Source organism: Fundulus heteroclitus, chromosome 20 (assembly GCF_011125445.2).
Source record: "Fundulus heteroclitus isolate FHET01 chromosome 20, MU-UCD_Fhet_4.1, whole genome shotgun sequence".
NCBI lineage: Eukaryota > Metazoa > Chordata > Actinopteri > Cyprinodontiformes > Fundulidae > Fundulus > Fundulus heteroclitus.
In genome coordinates, this window is record NC_046380.1 from 15,591,395 (window position 1) to 15,613,919 (window position 22,525).

General features: G+C 39.2%; 2 protein-coding genes across 2 annotated transcripts in view; both read left to right on the forward strand.

The window, feature by feature from the left end:
* The window catches only part of myg1 (myg1 exonuclease), a 33,164-nt gene extending 28,096 nt beyond the window's left edge, over positions 1-5,068 (forward strand). The window contains exon 7 of the mRNA XM_036151933.1: positions 4,671-5,068. Within this exon, the coding sequence (XP_036007826.1) occupies positions 4,671-4,860 (190 nt within the window). The 3' untranslated portion in view covers positions 4,861-5,068. The remainder of the gene's footprint in view (positions 1-4,670) is intronic.
* Positions 5,069-15,152: 10,084 nt separating this feature from the next.
* On the forward strand, positions 15,153-19,864 carry LOC105930886 (leucine-rich repeat-containing protein 3). The gene is made up of 2 exons (XM_012869290.3): positions 15,153-15,473; positions 17,153-19,864. The coding sequence occupies exon 2, from the start codon at positions 17,261-17,263 to the stop codon at positions 18,122-18,124; it is 864 nt and encodes a 287-aa protein (XP_012724744.2). The 5' UTR covers positions 15,153-15,473; positions 17,153-17,260; the 3' UTR covers positions 18,125-19,864.
* The last annotated feature ends 2,661 nt before the right edge of the window (positions 19,865-22,525 follow it).

The following is a 22,525-nucleotide window of genomic DNA, read 5'->3' on the forward strand; positions in this document are numbered from 1 at the left end:
GTGACATCTGGGACCTGGATGAGAGCGCTACTGAACTGCCTGATAATGTTCCATCATTAGCTTTGAATGTTAGTGGTTAAGGTTGTTCCAGTGAAGCTAAAGAAGTCTAGTCAAGGATTTACTTAGCCTATTCTTATACCAATGAAACTAAAGAAGTTATTCTAGTTGTAGCTTTAGAAAGTTGGACAAAATTACTTTAGATCCCAAACCCCCAAAGATTTATCTAGTTTATTGTCATGAATAGAAACAATTAAGTACTGTGATTTCATGCTTTCTGTATGTTTGTTAATGTATAAATAGAAACAAGCTTTGAATGTTAGTGATGAAGCTCATTTCAATGAAACTAAAGAAGTCTAGTGAAGGATTTACTTAGCTTATTACTTTAATGTGATGTTTTTCTTTTTTATGTAATATATGTCCCTCTGTTTTTCTGTTCATGTACAGCACTTTGAATCGTCTTGTTACTGAAAAGTGGCTTATAAATAAGCTTCCCTTGCCTTAATTCAAAAAGGCAAACGAATAAACTAATTTGTTTATTTGTACAACATGAATTTCATTTGGTTCAATACATTAACAGTCTGTATGTTTAACTATGGTATGTACATTTATACTAAAAGCCTGTATTAGGTTCGGTACAGCATAATGTCCCTAATTGTATGGAGTTGTTTCAAACATATACTAAAGATTCTTTCTCTCTAGTGTATTTACATTAAAATAATGTATATTATTTATGAATCACTGACTGTGGAGGTCGTCTCACTTGAGATGGTAATTTGCTAATTGAGGTCATATTTTTAGGATGGTCACCGTGGGAAAAGAAGCTTCCTTATCTGTCATAACAATAGCAGCAGCAGTCATTCCCCTCCTCCTTCCACTCCTTCACTCATTACCATCCCTGTTGACCTTTCCTCTGAGTTGTTTTCCAGCCATACTGTGGAGCAATCGATTTGTTGATTCTTTAACAGAGATTATTGAGCAGCTTTGCCACGCTCTACACCTTAGGTGGTCGTGTGACAGTCCTAATAGGTTTGAAATGCTGCTCTCCTTAGAGTAATTGCAAGTTTAAGAGCGTATTTACTTGGAGCTTAGATGGAGATTATTATTTTCTTGGTTGCTTATCCCCATGTGTATAAAAAAAATTAAGAGATGGTACTTGTATTCGGAATGTGTCAAAACGTTTGAGATGCACGCACGTATCAATTCTTAGATGAAAATATAAAAAGCTCCTCGGAACTACTTGAAACTGTGTTTTGACAGGTGTCAGCTTATTTTTTTTTTTTTGACAAGTTTATACGCATGCATCCCTAATTCAACCCATGTTCAAGTAAGAAGAGGGAGAATATTTTCTGGATGTTGGGCCATTTTCTTTTAGGGTTTTGATGCATTTGAAGTAATTTAAAGCCTATTTCAGAGAGCGTTAAAATGGAAGAGGTGAGCAATGAAGTGCAGAGTCAGAATTAAATCAGAGTGAAAATTGCTAAACATAACAGTCCTTTGAGGGGAGCTGGGAACTAACATAATGGAGATTATAACCCCATCAAAGTAGAAATGACACACGGATGCGCACACTCAAGATAACTACCGGTAGTAATGCGTTTTAAACGATTGGCCATGCTGTCGTTGACAGGCGTGTGTATTACATGCAGTAGGTGGTAAATGAGCTGCTCCACATTTTATGAATTGTCAGCTTCCATATGCCTCATCCAGAGACGCTTGCTGGAGGTCAGCTCATAAACCCTCGCAGAGCTAATATTTTTCCTGCACTTTGTAAGATTGCTTGTAGACTCCGACACAGTACGGCTCTCCTGCCACTTCGTCGACTCGTGATTTTCCACATTGCTGGAGAAGAATAAAGCTGAATTATGTTTTTTTTTTTTTTTTTTTGCTTGCTGTGTTTGCTGCCGCCGATGCTAGATTTGCTGTGTGCAAAGGTTCCTTTCACATGGTGCGTTTGATGGCAGCTGCTCGTCTCTTGTTTTTCTGGTCATTGAATTTGAAAAGAGGAGGACAATGCGACTTGCTGTGCAAAGCCGTGCGGAAATATTGAAGGGAATTTATTGTCGTCATTTTATGGCTTCTTGATCGATTTCTTTTTCGTTTGCAAATACAGTTAAATGTTCTTTATTTCAGCTTTTCACTTGATAATTATACAATTCACAGTTAAAAGTACACTATGTTTATATCAGCTTTTTTAATTAATTGGGACAGAATTAAATATAAACTCACTTTCATCATCATCATCATCAGTTTTATTTATAAAGCGCTTTAACAGCCACAGCTGACACAAAATGCTGAACATCAAAAGTAATAAAATTCCACTAAGGGATAAAATGGAAAAACTAAGCACATGATGATAAATTAAGAAACTTGCTGCAAAACACAATAAAATGATTCAAACACAGATAAAAACCATGCCAGTAAACAATAAGTGAAATCAAATCTCAGTTGGGTTGAAGGCCAGTGAGTAAAATTGTTTTCAGATGAGTTTTAAAAGTGGACTGTGAAGTGGCCTGTTAAATGTTCAAGGGTAGAACTTTACCTCATTAAAGGTCCTTAAATTGTGTGCTTCTAGGAAGGTGCATCATAAAGCTTTGTAGGACCACTTTAAGCAGCAATACCTTCAAGACGTTATCTTATTTATGATGTTTTAACTCACAATTATTAAGTTTACATATGAATCCCTACTTATTTTTACAGCATAGCTTTAGTTTATTCATGTTTGCAGTGATGCATTATATCGCAGTTTTATGGTCTAGTCACAATAGTTCAATATTTCAGATTGAGCCCTGAACTTTGTCTCAGACATTGCTAAATTGTTTTTACAAGTTCTAAATGGTCTTAAATAATCTGTAAAAGTATGACATTTGCTTAAAGTATTTTCCAGGTCTGAAAGTATGGGAAAAAAAATTAGTGGTCTTGAAAAATATCTGTATTTCAGGACTATTTCTCCCATTATCTACATCACAAATATCAGAATCCCTTTAAATAAATTAATGTATTGTATATATTAAATCATGAGTCTATAATTGTATACAACTCAGGGCTCATATATATTTTGGGCTTGTATTGGTTAGTTTAAAATGTATTTCCCTGGGTAAATTTTATTACCATTAAGCATCTTAAATATTTTAGAAACAGGAATAGGACTTAAAAGCTTTTGAATGTAGATTGTTTTTTCATACTTCACACATGGGCTCCAATATATAAAACTTGCTACAATTAAAGATGGTTTTTCCATAAAAGATGAACATCCGACAGTCCGTCCATCAACCTGTCTTTCCGTATATTCATCAGTGCACCTGACCATCTCCCATCAACATGTCTGTTTGTCAGCAAATCAGTTCATCCATCCGTCCATTCTTCATTGCAGTCTTTGGTTTTTGCAGACTTATCTGCCATTAACTCGCCATGAACTCAGCTGTGTGAACATTTGTTGGTGCATTCTAAAAATGGACCAAAAACTGACAGAAATCATGAAATCTAACTGGAAAAATATGGAATTTAGAAATAAGAAAAACAAATGTTTAGAAACCCTAATCTTGATGTAAGGACAGTGTTTGTAATGACATTTGAAATACATTCTGGGCATTATGGCCAACCCATTTTTGCCTTATTAAGGAGCATTTTTTCCCATATGCAGCTTAGCTAATGTAAGCTCTACTGCAGTGTTGTTGTTTTATTTATTTAATTGAAGAGACTTTCTTAAGGCAACTTCTCCCAACAAGCCATATTTGTTAAGTTTTAACACCTAACATGTTAACTGAGACCCATAGAGTCTGAGAGGAAGCCTCAAGACTTTCTGTAATGTTTGAACATTGCTCAGTGACACTGGGATGAATAGGGCTGGGTATCATCTAGGATGAGCCGATTCAATACGATTCTCGATATAGCTCTGCTTGATTTGACTCCAATATCGATATTTATTACTTTAAAATTAATGCTCAGTCATTCAATCATCAAAATCAGCCAAATATTGTATTTTATGTTCAATTTATTGAACACTGATATATTAACAAGGATATAAAGTGCATTTAGTTAAATGCATTTAACTTATCACGGAAACCAAAAATGTGCCCAAACGTCTGATTTTAGGGACGAAGGCGCTTCTAAAATCCTGTCGGCCGTTCCACAAATTTGTCTCACTTGCACTTCCTCGCTGTGAACAGTAATGGCACGATGTAATATCGCCCTCTAGGGGTTGGGAGGTATATAGATATTGAAAGCCAGAATATCGATTATTAAATCATTTTTAAAAACATCGATACTAATCTTTGTATCAATTTTTATGCACAGCCCTAGGGATGAACCTACTTAGATGACCGCTCCTTAAAAGATTGGCCACCATTTGAAGCGTTCTCCGTTTTAAACATTTAAAGAATCTATGGACCGTAACTGATGGATAAACCGATGGGTTTGCAGAACTTGACTAGAACCTGAATTCAGCTGCTGTGTGAGTTATTAAGGAGTAACGGAAAAGTCAAAGAAGCTGATAAAATTATTTCACCAGTTAACTTTTGATTTCTTATTCCAGATTTCTTTTTTTTTTGTTCTGCCTTTTTTTTCTTTTTCTTTTTTTTTTTTTATAAAACTGAAGAGTAAACAGGAAGTGAACAGCTGACCATGTGGCGTCCATCTGTTTGACCAGCTCACCCCTCTATCCCTGTTCCCAGGCTGTCCCTTCCGGAGGAGTGGCGTGGTGTGCGAGATGAAGCGCTATCAGAGCTCAGTGGGATTAAGGGCTGCATCTTTGTCCATGCCGGAGGATTTATTGGCGGCAACAAGACCCAGGAAGGAGCCCTGGAGATGGCCAGGAGGACCCTGCAGGCTGCCGCCCAGTCACCTGCAAACGGAAGCAGCTGAACGTTGAGAAAGAGCAGCCAACGTTTTATAGAGCATCAACGATGAACGCGTTGGTATAGATTATAGTGGTTTTGTTAAATCATGTTCTATCTACCTGTTCTGTGGATGCGGTTGGGTTTTCTGCTGTTGTAAAGGCCACTTTCATGTTTGTAATTGTATTTACTGCTCGGTTAAAAACATCAATAAATAAACAGTATTTCTGCCTCTGCCCTATTCTTTTGTTTTCACCTCAGCCGAGTTAATACGTTGCCATCCAATAGATCAGCTCCTGCATCTTCAAAGCCTGTGAATACCATGGCTTTACCTTCAAGGGATGATTTATATACACACCTGGACGGTGGTTCTTCCTTTCATTTCCAGCATTGCTGACATTAACCACGGCGCAACAAAGAGATTCTGACGCCACTTACTCCAGCTCCAGGATCAAAGCGTCAGTAATGATGTCTGATTAATTCAGAGAAATTAAATCTTCGAACGCCACAGAGAGGTGTTCTTTGTTGCATCCATGGCCTTGACAAGGTTATTGGCACAGTCAATTTTCCTCTAATAAACTCAGTGGACGTGCCCTAAATTTTCTCATTAATACTCTTATTTTCTCCCCCGGCTGCTCTCTTATTGTGTGCTCTCACCAAGCTGACCTTGTGCCTCTGTGGCTCTGCGTGACATTTTATTTTACTATCATTGCAGGAGTTGCTGTGTAAATGCCACAGCAAGGGGGAGAAATATAAGTGGCATGTTGCTTACAGCTGCTCTCCGTTGCTCTGCTTCATTTCTAGTATTCAGCGGTGCAGAATAGTTTCACTTTTCAAGCTATGAAAAATAGCTGTAATTGAGCAGACACTGATACAGAATTGCTGTTGTGTAGAGATGCCTATTTTTAGAAAAGAAATACTTTTTTTTTTCTGGAGCTGCATATGGCCATTAGCAATTGGCAACTTGAACACACACTTTTTGTACTTGGCATACATTTTTTTTGTCAGGAACTAAGACCACTCCTCTAGAAGAAACTGATTTTGTTAGATTGGCTCCACTAATCTGTGTCTATTGAAGTTGGGGCTTTCTGGAAGCCTGACATCAGCCTGCTGTATCTGTTCTGAAACCATCCATTATCTGTACTTGCTTATCTGAGCAAGGCCGTTTGGGTGCTGGTGCCTATCTCCAGCGGTGAATGGGCGAAAGGGAGGGTACAACCATGCACAGATATTCTCACACCTAAGGGCAATTCAGAGTAAGCAATTAACCCAACAGTCATGTTTTTGGACTGTGGGAGGCAACTGGAGTACCTGGGGAGAACCCATGCATGCACAAGGAGAACATGCAAACCCCTTGCAGAAAGACACAGAGTCGAACCTTAGATTCAAATCCAGGACCTTCTTGCAGAAACGGCAACAGTGCTACCAACTGCGCCACTGTACAACCGGTTCTAAACCCCGTTTTCTGTTTCTGCATTTTTTTTTTTATCATGATCCATTTGGAGCCCCTAGTTTGCATCCATGTTTTATTCAGTTAGCTCATGATTTGAGGTAAAGCTGGAGAATTGGGAAAGCAATCTTTCATCTACTTAGGGCTACGGGTTTGTAAAAATGGAAACCAAACCAGCCCTCAGCATTATGGTGCCACCCTCATGCTTGGCAGTTGGTATGGTTTATAGTTTGCAGGCCTTAATTTGTCCCCTCTAAATATATTCGTTTGTTCTCAGCCATTGTTTCGAACAGACGGTGAAACGTTTCTCTAGATCTCATTTGGGTCGTCCATGTGGGCAGCTGAAATTTTCAGTACAGAGGCTGAACATTCTTGCTCAACGGCCTCTCCGTCCGTGATATAAAACTTGCTTCACGCTGGATAATCACACCGGTCTTCCAGCAGTTTTCAGTTTCCTCGTTTTTTCCTAACTTAGAAGGACGATGGATTCAAAGAGATCCCAAACCCATCAGGACTATTTTGGGAATGGATAGAGGCAGGCTAACATTAATCTTTTGGATTAGCTTTCCCAAAACCCTAATTTAAAACGTATTGACAAACGGTGGACTATATGCTGAAAACCCAAACTTGTGGCAGGAAAGCGACTGATTTAAGTGAACTCCACCAGTTGTGATAAGAAGGCAGTCTTACATCTCATCTTTCTGATTTTTTTTCCCTTTGTCTAAGAAGTGCACACTTACTCACATGCCCACTTCGTCGGTGCTATCACTCTGTGCTGGACTGAATCCAAAGTATCAATCTAATCTAGCCTACCGTGTGATAGCCTTTTAAAGTCACGTGGTCCATCTTTTACTTAATGCCAAGTATGGCTGCTTTCTCTGGGGGGATGCAGAAGATAACTTTTTCTCCCAACAACTTCCCTCCCTGAACAGAACAGGAAGCAGTGGAGGTGTATCAGAACAGTGTAATTGGAGATGCGGTGAAACAAACATCAATCTGACAAGAGGGGGGGAATTGAACGGCAGCCAGCAGTGGATGGATTTTATTTTCTGTTTGCCACTTTACCCTTACACGCACAATCTCAAGCTTATTCGTGTTCGCTAGCACTTCCTTGATTGCTGTGCACATTAAACTAGATGGCCTGATGTGCTCTCTTTCCCCTTTTTTGCATTTATGTTTATTTTTCCTGTTTTCTGCGTACAGAACCTGCCGGCACTATACAACGTTTGCCTGTTTACCCACCTTACCTACGAAGCAAAAATTGTTAATACTTTGTTTTGTCAGCAGAGCGGAGTTTTCCATCTACACTACAGTTTCCAATGACACAGCAAGTAAGTGAACCTGCACTGCTCCTTTAGTTGTAAGCATTTCTGGGCGACTCCTACTGGAGCAAGTATTGGCACAGTTGGCCAAACAACTAAGTGCCTCAGCAGAAAACCTGCACTTATAAGCCTGACCTACTGTTTTTGGGCCCATACCTTACCTCATATTAGACATAATATAAAGGAGAAATCTACTGGCATACACACAGCAATGGCATAAGTGTTGTATTAATTTTGGGTTTTTAATGATGCATTTGAAATACAATTTTCTGATGATAAAATTTCTATGAATTAAAAAAAACTTTCAGTAGGTTAGAAATATACATACTCGCTGTAAGGATAGTCCTTTTTTAAACAGTTTTCACCCATACTAGGGGCTTAATGCACCTAGTATGCACTGCACACTTTTGTTGATGAAGCCTCAAATCATCATTGCACAATAAGCACCTTATTACCTCATTATCTGTGACTCATGAAGGACAACTAGTTCATACAACTTTTAAATCATCTTTTTATTTTTTAATCTCTCTTGAACACTACAAAGAAAAATAAAACACTGTAACCCTTGTTCATTGCCAGTTTGTCTGTCTGTTTGCCTTCATTATGTGTACACTGAACCGGAGTGGCATAAGAGATTATAAAAACTCTTTGAAACTTTGAATCTTAATGTTATCCTGCATTATCCATCCAAATGCAATTTTAAGGAGTACCCTACTGTGTTTGGGTTTTGACCTGTCTGTCCCCCTCAATTGAAATGAAATTGGGTTCAAAGTTCAAGTCGCATTAGTGTTCACTGTCCATAGTGAACTAAATTGAACAAGAAAGAAACAGTAGCTCCAAAATGGACACCAACAGGAGAGAAATTCGCAGATGCCTTAATGAACAAAATCATGCAAAGATTGGAGAGTTGTACCTCAAGACAAGAATTATGTTCGGAGAAGCCAAGGTGACGATTTCAGACCTGAGAACACTACATCAACTGTGAAGCATGGTGATGGTGGTGTCGTGCTGACCGCCTGTTTTGCTGAGATTGGTGCTGCTCTTCTTTATCATTATTCCATCCACTAGGTGGAATAATGATAAAGTACTAAATCTTCATCTAGCTCTTTAGATACACAGCTAGATGTTTGAAACAGAAACATAATTATTTAATTCAACAGGACAATGATACCAAACACTTCAAAACTGGGAACCAAAAAAAAAAAAAAAAAAAAAGATAACAAATATCTAAGATCCTCAACCTCAGAGGTTCTCACTGTCTTGAAAAATCTAATTAAATACTGAAATTTCAAAGTATTACCGTATAAAATTGAATTTCAAACAGTGGAAAAACAAATGTGTTGTACTGTTTCCTGTCTATTGATTTTGTCACAAGAAAGGAAAAAGCCAAGCTTATTCAAATTTCCAAGTTGGAAAATTAAACAGGAATACTGTCTGATGTCAGAATTTTAAGAGGGAAAAAAACACCAAACTCAAAATGTAGTATGGATGATGTGTGTTTAAAACAGAGCAGTAGCTGTAATAAACAATTTGCAATTGTGCCACATGTCACTGTAATAAATCTTCTCCATTTGTTAATAATTAGACAACAACAACAACAACAACACAGTCCTTAAATGTGTCATTGCCTGCTTTTAGCTTGTATTGCTAATGGTAATTTAAACTGGTTTCCTGGCTTGCAACTAGAATATGGTTATGTTGGGTTTGATTTTATTCCCAGATCAATTTTCTGACTTGAGAGGTAAATTGTAGACAACATAATTAACTAATAAATTAATTATAATTAACTGCCGGGTCTTATTGGTTCACTGTAATCTGCTCATCTGCTCAAAATTGTCGCTCCTGCAACTTAATTTTGAATAGCTTTTATTCTAAACAAATACTAAGGTGCATATCTCCTTTACATTATAGCTAATTTGCTTCATGTTTTTGAATTTCAAATCCTCCTCTTAGTACTACTATGAAGACAAACCTACTATAAAAAACATAGTGACTTTTAACCAAATATTAGTGAGCGCATATGTATATAATTTAGTCTTTTTGGAATTGAGAAAATCTACCATTAATCAAAACTTGTACACCCAGTTCTTGTTTTCTGAAATTTGTTAAGGTACCTTGTAATAAAGAAATGGATAGCCAATAAAAGCCCTCCATTAATAACAATTGCTCCAATGATGAGTGTAGGTAAACTCAACAGATCTTCCCACCAAAACAGGGATTTTATTCATCTTTTATTTTTTGACATTGACGTGCATGCATGCATTTCTTCCACTGGCTGTCAGGTTTATTTATTTATATATATATTTTTGTCTCTGACAGCTGTTTACACATTTGTTTTAAGGTTCATGCAGGGTTTCCCTCTCTGAGGACAGCGGCCAACCCAAACAGATGATGCTGAACTGCTCCACTTCACTGCAGTCGGGTTTTCCAGAAGACTTCACACTGTCAACAATGTCAGCAGCAGACTGCTTATAGTCATGTACATCTTTTGGAGGCTCTCCCTGACAGACCATCCAAGATACAAACTTCATGTTCCCTCTTTTTTTTTCTCCCTAGTTTTTATTTTTTTTCTGTTTTTCCTCCTGCAAAATTAAACTTCTTACCCATCACCATGTGTTTCATTCTCAGTCAAGAACCAGAAAAATAGACTCTCTCTCTCTCTGGCATTATTTGCTTCCTTATTATGTACGCTATTGTTTTCTAGCTGAAAACCTACAAGCTCGGTTTATCCACAGCTGTCCCTTTGGCAAACAGAGAGACAATATCCTATCAAGGGCACGGTATTCACCAGTATTAATCTGTAAAGCAGCAGAAGAGAAGCACTGGAGTTGCAGCATTCTGCACTATAGTTGTCAGGGGTGGAATGGCTATAGATTTTAGCAGGCTCCTGGAAGTGGGACATGCTGAGGAGTAGATGAGGGATACTAGGAGCTATCCCGACTGATAGCTCAGTCCCTTTTCCCCCTGGGGGCTCGCCTGTTGAAGGGCCAATATCGTTACTGCCTACAGTAAAAGATAAGAAAGCCACTTGGTCTAAAGTAGATCCCATAAATATAATCTCCCTGCAGCACATATATTGTGCTTTTTGGTACCTCTGCATGTGTTTTCTGTTTTTTTTCCCCCCCCGTTCACATGGAAATTTCATGTTGATTCCTGTGAAACTCAAGGTTGCCAGGTGTCCTGACTCCCTCGTGTTTGTAATTTAGTGCACTTGCTTGCCGTGCCTGTCCATGTCAATCTTCATTTTCGACTTGATATACAGTGGCTCTCTGTACACTGTCACGGATTAGGCCCCTCTCTGCTCGACCTCCAGGTGTACGCAAGGACAAAACGAGAAATGATCACAACAGCCATGTCTTCCTTATAACGCTGTTTTCTTTTGGCTCTATCCAGCAGTACAGCTGTGCATTCAACTGTGACTGACTTGAACATTTCCCTTTCACAGTTTCACATCTACTATGAATGTTGTAGCGGTTACAGTGCAGATAATCTTTTTTCTATAAAAATATTGACATTTTTCTGCGGGACACAGTTCATTCAGATTTAACTCACTGGAGTTTATTTATTCAGTTAAATTCGGTTTATTTATATAGCACCGATTCACAACACATGTCCTGTCAAGATATACTACAGAGTCAGTTCTAGCAAATCATACAGGTAGAAGACTGAACTGAGCCAAAAGGCGAAGCTCTCGATTTACCGGTCGATCTACGTTCCTACCCTCATCTATGGTCACGAGCTTTGGGTCGTGACCGAAAGAACGAGATCCCGGATACAAGCGGCTGAAATGAGTTTTCTCCGTAGTGTGTCTGGGCTCTCCCTTAGAGATAGGGTGAGGAGCTCAGTCATCCGGGGAGGACTCAGAGTAGAGCCGCTGCTCCTCCACATCGAGAGGAGCCAGTTGAGGTGGCTCGGGCATCTGGTCAGGATGCCTCCTGGATGCCTCCCTGGTGAGGTGTTCCGGGCACGTCCCACCAGGAGGAGGCCCAGGGGAAGACCCAGGACATGCTGGAGGGACTATGTCTCCCGGCTGGCCTGGGAACGCCTTGGGGTTCCTCCTGAGGAGCTGGCCCAAGTGGCTGGAGAGAGGGACGTCTGGGCCTCCCTACTGAAGCTGTTACCCCCGCGACCTGACCCCGGATAAGCGGAAGAAGACGGATGAATGGATGGATGGATGGATGAGTGGATCTGCAGGTATGCTGTGATCGTAGTAACCAAAGTCAAATTCCTTCATTGTGCACACAGTTGTGGCCAAACAAAGTCAATTTTGATTCAGATCACGATGGCACAGGGCAAACGATGAGCCTGTGGAATCACTGATGACTATCTTTAATGAGAAAAGTAAAGGGTTTTCCACTTTTAACAATTATGTGCAACAAGAGAAATTCTCACATGCAACATTTTCTGGCGGCTTTGAGATTTTTAAACAATGCATTCAACATTAGAAGACAGTCTTATTTCTGCACATGCTTATTCATTCACTTCCACTTTTGTTTGTCTCGAAGAGTTACAAACACTGTTACAGAAACTTGCACCAACTGACTCATTGCTAGAGGAGTGTTTGTGATAGTGAATATTATTGCCAATGTTTAAACAAGTCAAGTTTATTTGTATAGCACATTTCAGCAGCAAGGCAGTTCAAAGTGCTTTACATCATGAAAACATAAAAACATCATAAACACATCGAAATGATTACCGGTTTGTGAGAGCAGTAACAAACATTACATTTTATCAAGTGAAAACATCAATACACATATGAGGAAACGGCTGCCACATGGGAAAAAGTCAAAAAGATAGTCAACAGTCTTATGACTTTAAGAGTAATAGATTACTTATAGTTACTAAGAGTAAAGTATAAGTAATAAGATGAGATTTAAAAACTTTTACTTCTCTTACTTGTTTCAGCATCTAGCTGTGCTGTCGTCTTCACCGTAGTTTTGTAGTTCAACTCTTTGAACTCCGTAGTCGTTTCACATTTGTTCTGGTTTTGATATTTATTGTCACCTGTGAAAACTTAAACGCATTCATCAACATTATTGCCAGACCTACAGAATCAAGAAATCAGCTTTAATAGAACCTGTGTATGTATGAAGCAGGCTATAATGTCCCCAGAAGCCACACGGTGATCGAAAGCACACCAGCAAGTGCACCTCTAAATGTCTCTAAAAAAGGAAGCTTTTGGAGTCGTCGAGTTAAAGTCTGGACTTAAGATGCTTTGACAGCGTTGTAAAAGACTCTCTGGCAGACTAACTGCAAAACTTGATGTCAGTTGTTTCTGCTAAAGGAGGCAGAATCCGTCATCATGTTTAGGGAAGAATCCCTTCTTCGCATGGGACTTGGTTAGCTAATGCAATGACTCTGATTTGGAAACTACCTTTTATATTTACTCAGGTTATAATTATCTAATGTTAAAATTTGTTTGATCTGAAACATTCAAGTGTGGCAAAAAAGAATAGCAATGTGAGGGGGAAAATACAGTTTTTTTAATGTAGCTAGATGGTCTAGGTTAACTAAATATTGCCATAAGTAAATTTAAATGTAGCTTTGCATTGATTCTGATGCTGATGTCAAAATGCTTATACAGCAGAATAAAATTAAACACAAGTGAAGGTAACAGTTAAAAAACCCATTGTAAAGTAAAAATCTGTCAATATACACATAATTTGAAATAACAGACAAAGTATAAAGAATAGTGAGTTAGTTGAAGACAAGAGACTTGTTTAAAGATGAGGTTTAATTAGCTGGACTGTTTGAATGTAGCACGGAGAGGTGATTTATTTTTCTACATCTTTGAAGCAACTACTACAAAATGATATCCCTTGTAGCATTTTAATATTAATGTTACTGTCATTTTAAAAGTGGCCGTCTGATCATGTTTCGCTTTGCTGTGTTTGGGTGTTTAGCAGGTCGATTAAGTAAGATGGTGCTGAATTATTTAAAAAACGAAAGCTATAAATATGTTCTACAAGTCAGTGAAACTAGAACACCATTGTTTCACTACGTCTTTCCTCCTTCATTGTTCTTATGATAGTTCTTAGACAGAACATGATCCAAAAACTCTCTTATGACTAGATTTTATGCCTGTGAAGTATGATTAACATAACTTCCACTTTTAAATTAAATGACTCAGTTACCTGGAAGAGGCTTATCCCATCAGGACCGATATTTGTCATGGGATGAAGGTAATCGCTCCTGACAGTTTTATATTGATTTGGTACTCTTCCCTCTGGAGGCAATCCATCACTTATAGGTCATAAAGCCTTTCCTTTAACTTGGCATCCACCTTCAATGACTGATATGTTTCAATTTTGCTTTCAGACAGAGGTGATATAGCTCAAGTCAAATAGGAAGGCTGAAGAATTGAATACAAATATTTCCGGCTTCATTTACTGGCTGCCTGGTAAAGATGCGATAAAAGGTTTAAACTTTTATTGGAGAAGCAAATTATTGCTTTTTACTTTTAATTTGACCACATTTATTGAGTCCGAAAAAAAAATGTGTTGAAAACATTGGTTTGAACAAAATCCCTTTTGGTGCCATTCCCCAAACAATACCTTTGAAGTAAATGTAATAGAAGCATTAACTAAATGTATGCTCTACGCTTTAAGTTGCACGACAAACTGGATGGTAAGTGAGGTTCAAACCTGTTGGAGAACGACATCTTGGGGTCATCAAGCGACCATAACAACTATCTGGTGGATGACGCTGTCTACAGGCGAATTGGGTTTTTGGGAGTCACGTCAAAAAAGCCTTTTCCCAATAAGCATAAAAATCGTTTATAAAGAGAATTTGCATCTGAGACTTTTACTAAACATAGTGAAAAGCTCCTTATTCCCAGTGTGAAGTATGATGGAGGATCTGTGATGCTGTGGGGACATCTCTCTGCCAAAGGCCCTGGGGATCTTGGCAGAGTCCATGGCATCATGGCACCTCTTTCTTATACAAGCACATGTTATGGTCCAAAACAGTTAAAATCAAGTGGTTTCCTGTAGACATGAATTAAAAATCTGCTTTTTTTTTCATCACACTCCGCAGACAGAACTCCTGTGGAAAAAAGAGAGTCAGTCAGAGATCTCTCTCTCTCTCTCTCTCTCTCTCTCTCTCTCTCTCTCTCTCTCTGCATGCACCAACCCTGTGAAATGTTTAAAATTTGGGTTTGCACAAAGAAATAACAGCAGGGAGAGCAATTATTATCCCAACACTTTTATTGTGAACAGTTATTGCCTTACATTCCCCACTGAATAACTGTTCTGAAAATGAAGTTAGCTTCAACTTTTCAGTGTAAGAGTGTGTAACTGCAATAAAATAAGTAATTTATTGTAAGGCTTTACGCATCTTTGACTGGGTGGCTGCTGGCACTGTGTGTGGTCCGTACGTGATTCTATTACTTATTTGTATTCTATCTCTAACTTATCTCTCCAAGTACCTGTCCTCTTTCAATCAGCTTTTCTGGAAGACTGATTCTAAGAATCTAATTATGGCAAAAGGTAATTAAGTTAATAGCGAGGTACCCGGGGTGTTCTCAGAAAAGCGAGATGGATGCCGGGGGCAGGTAGAGATGATGATGGCACACCCCCTCCGTGTTTGGATTTGCCTCTTACAAACACCCGCCAGGGAGAGGGAAAGAGAGGAGGAGGAGGAGGAGAGAGAGTTTGCCCCACATCTTTACGGCTAAAACTGCCTCCACCGCTGAGACAGTCCGCGATGGAGCCGTGTGCAGGCAGCAGAGCGCAGCGTTTCCGCGCGTGGATCCGCACAGGGAAGACGGGTTTGGACGAAATGCGAACATAAACCGCGAACGGAGTCTGAAAACAACCGCGCTTCCAGCCTCCATATGGATTCAAACTTCATATTAAACTGTTTTTAAAGGTAAGTTTGTTTGCCGAGCATTGCGTACTGTGTGCGTAAAATGTTATTTTATTTTTATCTCTATCAGTTGCCGCTGTTCTGTTTGCAGAAACATTTACATTATAAGTTGTGTAATGTATGTATGATGTATCCATGCAAAAGTTGAGACGCATGAAACGAAAAACAAAACTCTTTTATTTTTATCATAACCGTTTGAAACATTAAGGCAGCCTTCACCTAAATTAAGGCGGTTTAAGTCTAATTGCATTGCAAACGTTTTGAACTTCATCCTATAGTGTCTGAAATTTCCTCTAAATGCTAAACATAATTCACCTATTAAATCTATTTAATTCACCATTTAATTGTATTTTCTTTTGCCTCCGTTTCCCTTTCAATTCCCATTGTTTTCCTGGCTCCAGATGATTATTTTGCAAATGGAAGATTAGCATACATTAATTCACTACATTAATAAAAACCATGTGTAGTGCCTGGAATTTTTTATTTCTTTTACCACAGTTTGGTGGACACACCGGGCTTTTTCCCAGTTTAATCCAAACATATCAGACAGATCTAGGACAGATTTAAAAGTCTCAGGTTCCAGCCTGTAAGCATAATATTTCTATTTCCAGTGAAGAGTAGAGACACATGACAGTTTTGGTTTTATTATGAAAACACGGGGTGCTTGACATTTGAGAGGGTATTCTTGTAATCAAATTCAAGCACTCTGTTGAGATTTCTGTGCTATAGAAACATGAGCTTTAGGAAGGCTGCACTTGTCTCAGGAAAATAAAGCGGCTCTGGAAACATCTGATTGAATTGTAAAAAAACAAAAAAACAAAACTACAACAAAACATCTACAGAGCCAAACAGACTAAAAACACAAAAGAACTCACAACGGTGAGGCTTGTTGGTTTGGAAATAGTTTAACTCATATTAAACATGGATCATATTCAGCAGTCGTTTTGTGCCCTTATCTTTGCTTTTTTTAAACTTTTGCCTTCTAAATGCGGGAGCGGTGAGCAGATGGCAGCACCCAGACCACACAGGATGATGTTTTCCCAATATTGTTGCTTATTGACACTATGAGAATCAACCAGGATTGATGTTCTTATCCTTTATAGTCTAACAGGCAATACTTGGGCTATTGATTCCTCTCTTTCTAGCCTCTGTCTCTACAGAGCGTAGCACGCCTAACCCTTGCAGCATGATTAAGCAGCCCTGGTATCATAGAGACATAAATAGAAGGGTAAATGAGATGAAAATGTATTGATCAGGATAATATGATACCTTTTATTCTGGGCTTGGAGGACAGAACAGAAAGTAGGGAGGACGGAGTTGAGATAATCGCATTTGATGATTTATGTCCCTCTAATGCAGAAATGCAAAAAGGGGTTTGCAACCTTACTAGGCCACTTAGGCTATCATTACAGCTGCTTAGACTGTGATTAGAAGGGCAAGCCACAGCGGTTAAATGCATCGTTGCATCTTCCATAAATCTGAAATTATTACAGTCAACCACCATATACGGTGTTTGTCATGCACATAATTGTGTCTTTACATGATTTAATACGGTGCTGCCCCATAAAGACATCTTTGTGCCGAATAGATCTTTAGCTCCTTTCATTTCTGTCATTCGTGAGCATTTACTCCTCTGCATTATGCTCTGCACATATGCTCATTTTGATCACATGTGTTTGCAGGATTTCTTCTCTGATCCCGCTGTGCCCCATCCTGCCGGGCTCTCCTATTGCATCGCTGCGACGAGTCTGATCGGGAACTGGTGTCTGTCATGGGGATATGGTGAGGCGATGTGCACAGGCTTGTGTGAGAAGAGATGCGCCGCCACCAGTGGAGGAAGAGGAAGGGGGACAGGTGAAGGGCTGGATCTCTGCTCATGGCTGTGCGTGTTGCTCTTGTTCTCAACTCTATGGGGTCAAGCAACCCCGCAGTGCCCAGACAGATGCCACTGTGCCTGGGACACAGCCACTGTGTTGTGCTCAGACGCAGGACTGCGGGAAGTCCCTGAAGGGATCCCCCCGGAGACTGTTTCCCTACACCTGGAGCGCAACTACATCAGGAACATCCCAGAGAGTGCCTTCAGCCACCTGGTCCACCTGCGGGACCTCTACCTGTCCCACAACCGCATCGACTCTCTCTCCTCCGGGGCTCTGCGGCATCTGGGATCCGACCTGCGCCTGCTGGACCTCTCACATAACCAGCTGAGGCAGGCCAGCAGGGAGGAATTTGGGTCCACTCGCGCCAAGATGCGGCTGTACCACAATCCCTGGCACTGTGACTGCACCCTACAGGAGCTGATGGAGACTCTGAACCTGGAGCCCGAGACGGTGAACGGGATCATCTGCGAGAGCTCTGTGCGGGGCGTGGGTGAGGGGAGCCGGTGGGAGGACCCGGGATCACCGGGCGAGCACGCGGGTCAGCCGCTGGTCAAACTGCTGGATTCCGGCGTGAACTTCTGCAGTCTGCAGAGGAAGACCACAGATGTAGCCATGCTGGTGACCATGTTTGTGTGGTTCTTCATGGTCATTGTGTACGTTGTGTACTACGTTCGGCAGAACCAGGCCGAGGCCCGCAGGCATTTGGAGTACCTGAAGAGTCTACCCAGCCCACGTAAGACCCCTACGGAGACAGACACTCTGAGCACCGGTTTCTAAGCTGGATGCTGTTCAATCTCATTAATCAGGCGGCATCTTTACGGAGCGAGACTCTCAAACACTGAGTTACTGTAGGCCGACTGTGCTGGATGACTGCGCAGAGGAAATGACCCTTTTACAACCCCTCGATTATTCCTTTGGAGTTCTTTTTCTACACATTTATTTTCTTATTGCATTTTCTTTTTTCAGTTTTAGTACGAAAAATTATGTATTTCTTAACTTGTACTGTCTGCATTGAGAGAATAGAAGCAGTTATAAAAGCGCAGCAGAGGTAAAGATGAAACAAGACTACGTGTGGAGAAAGAAATATTTTGAACTTTCATTCTGTCTCCCTTTGTAGCCCCTCTTTTCTTCTCCCGCCATGCCTCATATTGTGCTCTTTTATCTTTCATTAGGCTCTAATTAGGAGACGCTGACCAGCTGACCCCTAATGAACACTTGAAAGGCACTAATCAGTTAGAGTGTGTTTGTCAGGTGTGCAAATTCAGATGTGTGTCCTTTCCTTGCTGCTTGGTTTATGTGTGTGTGTTTGTGTGTGTGTGTGTGTGTGTGTGTGTGTGTGTGTGTGTTTAGGCATTGTCACAGCCAGTCTTACTTTGATAGCCCTGGTTTTACCCTCTGAACTGATCATTGCTTTAGTTCATGTCCATCGTTGGCCCTTAAGGGTCCAACAGAGTTCAACAAAAGGCTCAAACATGAAATGAACACTTCAATTCAAAACTAAATCTGAAATAATTTAATGAATATGTAGTATGTTTTGATAAATGTGGGATTTTATATACAGACATAATTTACATGTTTTCACTACTTTTTTTAAACTATCTTAATACTGTGGGCACATCAGTTCCACCAGTGGTTACAGAGGTCATACTATATTTGACAAGCCACAGTGAGAGTAATGAGAATTTAATGGTGTACTGCAGGAAAGCAAGCATGAATTCATTTAATAAATACTGAAACCGTCAGATACAATTTCGACATATAAGGACTCCAAATTCAAACAAACAAGAAATGTAATTAATAAATATATTAATAAATTATTGAAATATCTGAAATAGGTGCATGGATATGGATACATGGATTTATTCATTTCCAATTTTGTTTTAATAATGAACATGTATAAATATTTTTTCATATTTATTCACGTTGGAACTATTGGTTCCAACAGTTTAAGTCCTCTTAACACAGTGGCTCTATCAGACTAGACTCTATTTTTAAAGCCGTAGAGAAAATAAGCACATCATTCATTATTAAAAGAACTATTCATTTTGTTAAAATGTCCAAAGCTTGCCTTGTGAAAATTAATGAATTTCTTCTCCAGCTTTCTCCACATATTGAGCTAAACCCCACTGGATTAACAGCCATGTTTTAATTGATTTATGTTGAGGGTGTTGTAATCATATTTACTGTGCAAATAACTGTAATTTCCTCAAAGGGTTTAGGTTAGTGTTATATTTAAACATGAATGTCTTTCCTCTTCAACAATAAGAAATGTAAAAAAATAACTATCTCTATTTGCAAGTATATAAACATGCATTTAGGGCAATAACTTCCAATTTGGTCAGGAAATTAATAATAAAAGCTAAATTATCTTCTCCATTACAAGGTGTCACAACATCAGGCGTTCTTTACAATATTATCTTTGCCAAAAACGTGTACAAACTGAAAAAAATCAATTGACCAAATCATAGTGTTTGTTGATTTTGTCTATTCTTGACATTCAAATAACACAAATCCTTTTTAAAAAAAAAGTAAATTAAGATGAAGAACTAGAATCTGTGATTGTGGAAAATCAGCATACTGCCATCAACACAATGTGAATGAAAATAAAATGTATGTAAGTGTAGTGTTGTGTCGGTTATTTTCTTTTTCAGTCAGACCGTAAAAGTTTTCATGTTGGTGTATTGTTGGCATGGGGCGGTTTGAAAAACTTATGATCTAAAAGTAGCTAAAACTTTCCATCTCACCATTCCTGAGATTTGAAGTTTCTTTTAAATGGGGTGCCAGAAAACTGCTAGAATCCCCAGACTTTCCTCTAGTATAGACAAACTCTGTGGTTCCCCTCACCCACCTGCTGCTGCACACTGCCAAACAGCTGGCTGTTAGAGGGCTGCTTCACTTTTTCTTGCTCCTAAGAAATGCAAATGTGACTTTCTGGCATTTCTTCCTGTTAACGGGAAACGCAGAACGTTGTGATCAGGAAACTGAGGGACATTAACCCCATTACTCTTATTAAGCTAACACTGTTTTGAAACTATTTTTAGAGATGATGTGCTTTTCAAGCAGCTGCCTGTAGGCTGGAATACGATAATGTGAAACCATGGTATCCAATTTCCACAAAAATGTCTGCTAATGACCTAATTATGTGATTTGTGTGCTTTGATAAGATACACATCTAACAGTTGCAGGACACCGGCCCTCAAGGACGGGAATTTGATATCTGAGAGTCTCATACCAGCCCATGCCTTGTGAATAGTGTCAAAACTAGATGTAACGTACATACTAAGAAAAATCTTTGGTGTTGCAGAAATCGGAGGGTGCATCTAAAGCCATAAATCTTTTTTATTTTTTATTTTCAATCGTTTTTCCTGTTGCTGAAAATGATGTCTACTTATATGTTGGTCAATGTTTCCATAAATTGGTCATGAAAATCAAGTTGTGTTTTTTTTAATTTTTGCGAAAATAAAGAGTTAATAGAGAATTAAATGGACTGATTTATGTTTAACACGTGTTCAGACTGCTAGATCAGACTGTTAAGATGTAACTATACCTGGATTTTACCAGACAATTGATCCATTGTGAGTGCAGGAGCAGAACTCAGAATAGGTTGCCTCTCTGTGAATTGTGATGTGCTAAATGTTGTATGCATGTTTTGTAACCCACAGAGAGAGGCTGGCTGAACAATGTCTGCTCAGACACTGTAAATTAGAGTCAGTCGTTATCATGTAGATAAACCAAAGGCTAAAGGGGGGAAATGTGGTTGGACACCTCTCTGACCTTTAAAACCGAAGTGAGCAAAGTGTGTGTAGCAATGTGGGTGTTCACTGTTAGTCACAAATCATATATCTTAATTTAATGAAAACTATTTCTGCTGCCTTCGACGAACATTTTGTATTATTTAAACCTTCAGATCCATTTTTGCTTGCTGATAATGCTGACAACCCAACCCAATTTAAAATGCAAACATGTCCACTCTCTATAGTCTTTAACTAAGTGTTTTAATTTTTTTGCCGTTGTATTTTTCTTCACATAATTTTTTTTACTTTCATGTTTGATCAAAACAAATGATTCCAATCTAAATAAACATGTTTGCAGTGCCTTGCAAAAGCAGTCATAACCTTGAGATTTTTCACATTCAGTCGCATTACAATAAGATCGTTGTATTTCATTGAGCTTTTTGTGATGGACCAAAACAGCAGAACAACATATAGTGTCTGATTGTGAAGTGGATGAAAAAATATACACTTCTGACAAATCTAAAAAAGCTTAAAAAAAAGATGAAGTGTATTTTTCTATTCAACAGATTCTCAATTAAATTTAGCTATAAAATTTGACTGGCCCATTCTAATACATTAACATGCTGAAATCTAAACCATCCCATTATACCCTAGCACCTGTTGTTCTGCTGAAGGGGTAATCTTGGTCCTAATCCCACATTTTTGAAGCCTCCAACATTTTTTCTTTCAGGACAATCCTGTGTTTAGCTCCACCTATCTTCCTATTAACTCAGAATATTCCTGTCCCATCATGCTCTGGGAAAATCAATCCCACAGCATGATGGTTCCACCACCATTTGTTGCTGTTGGGATGGTGTTTTCAGGGTAATGTTCAGTTTCATTTACATACACACCTAGTGTTTTGCATGTAGTTTAAAAGTAACAAGTAAAACCGTTACACATGGACTTGTGTGACTAATACTTGTTTTGTCAACAAAAGAAAATCTCCCACTTGAGTCGTAGATCTGTGCCGTTCCTCCAGAGTTACTATGAGGCTCTAAGCTACTCCACTGATTGAAGGCGGTTCTGTCCCAGTCTGTCAGTTTAGATGGACAGCTTTGACTCGGTGGGCTGGCAGGTGTGCTATACTGTTTCCATTTTCAGATCATAGACTGAACACTGCTCCATGGTAAAATGCTAAGGATATAATCTTATAACATAATTCTTCTTACATTTTTTGACCATCATTATGCTGTTTATTTCAAGGGTTAGGATTAGTGGGTTTATTTTCGTATGTATCAGAGGAAAAGGGCTGAATGCACGTTACACTAACAAGCACTGCACGTTCTCTTAAATATGCCATCTATTGGTGGAACATGGGATTACAGCGTCACGTTTTGGAAATCCTTATCTCCAGCTGGTACCGGAAAGCTGTTTAAAGTTGATGGGAAGATAGATGTAGCTA

Bases quoted from the DNA above. Each gene is read 5' to 3' on its own strand.
- LOC105930886 (XM_012869290.3), top strand. From the start codon at position 17,261: ATGTGCACAGGCTTGTGTGAGAAGAGATGCGCCGCCACCAGTGGAGGA.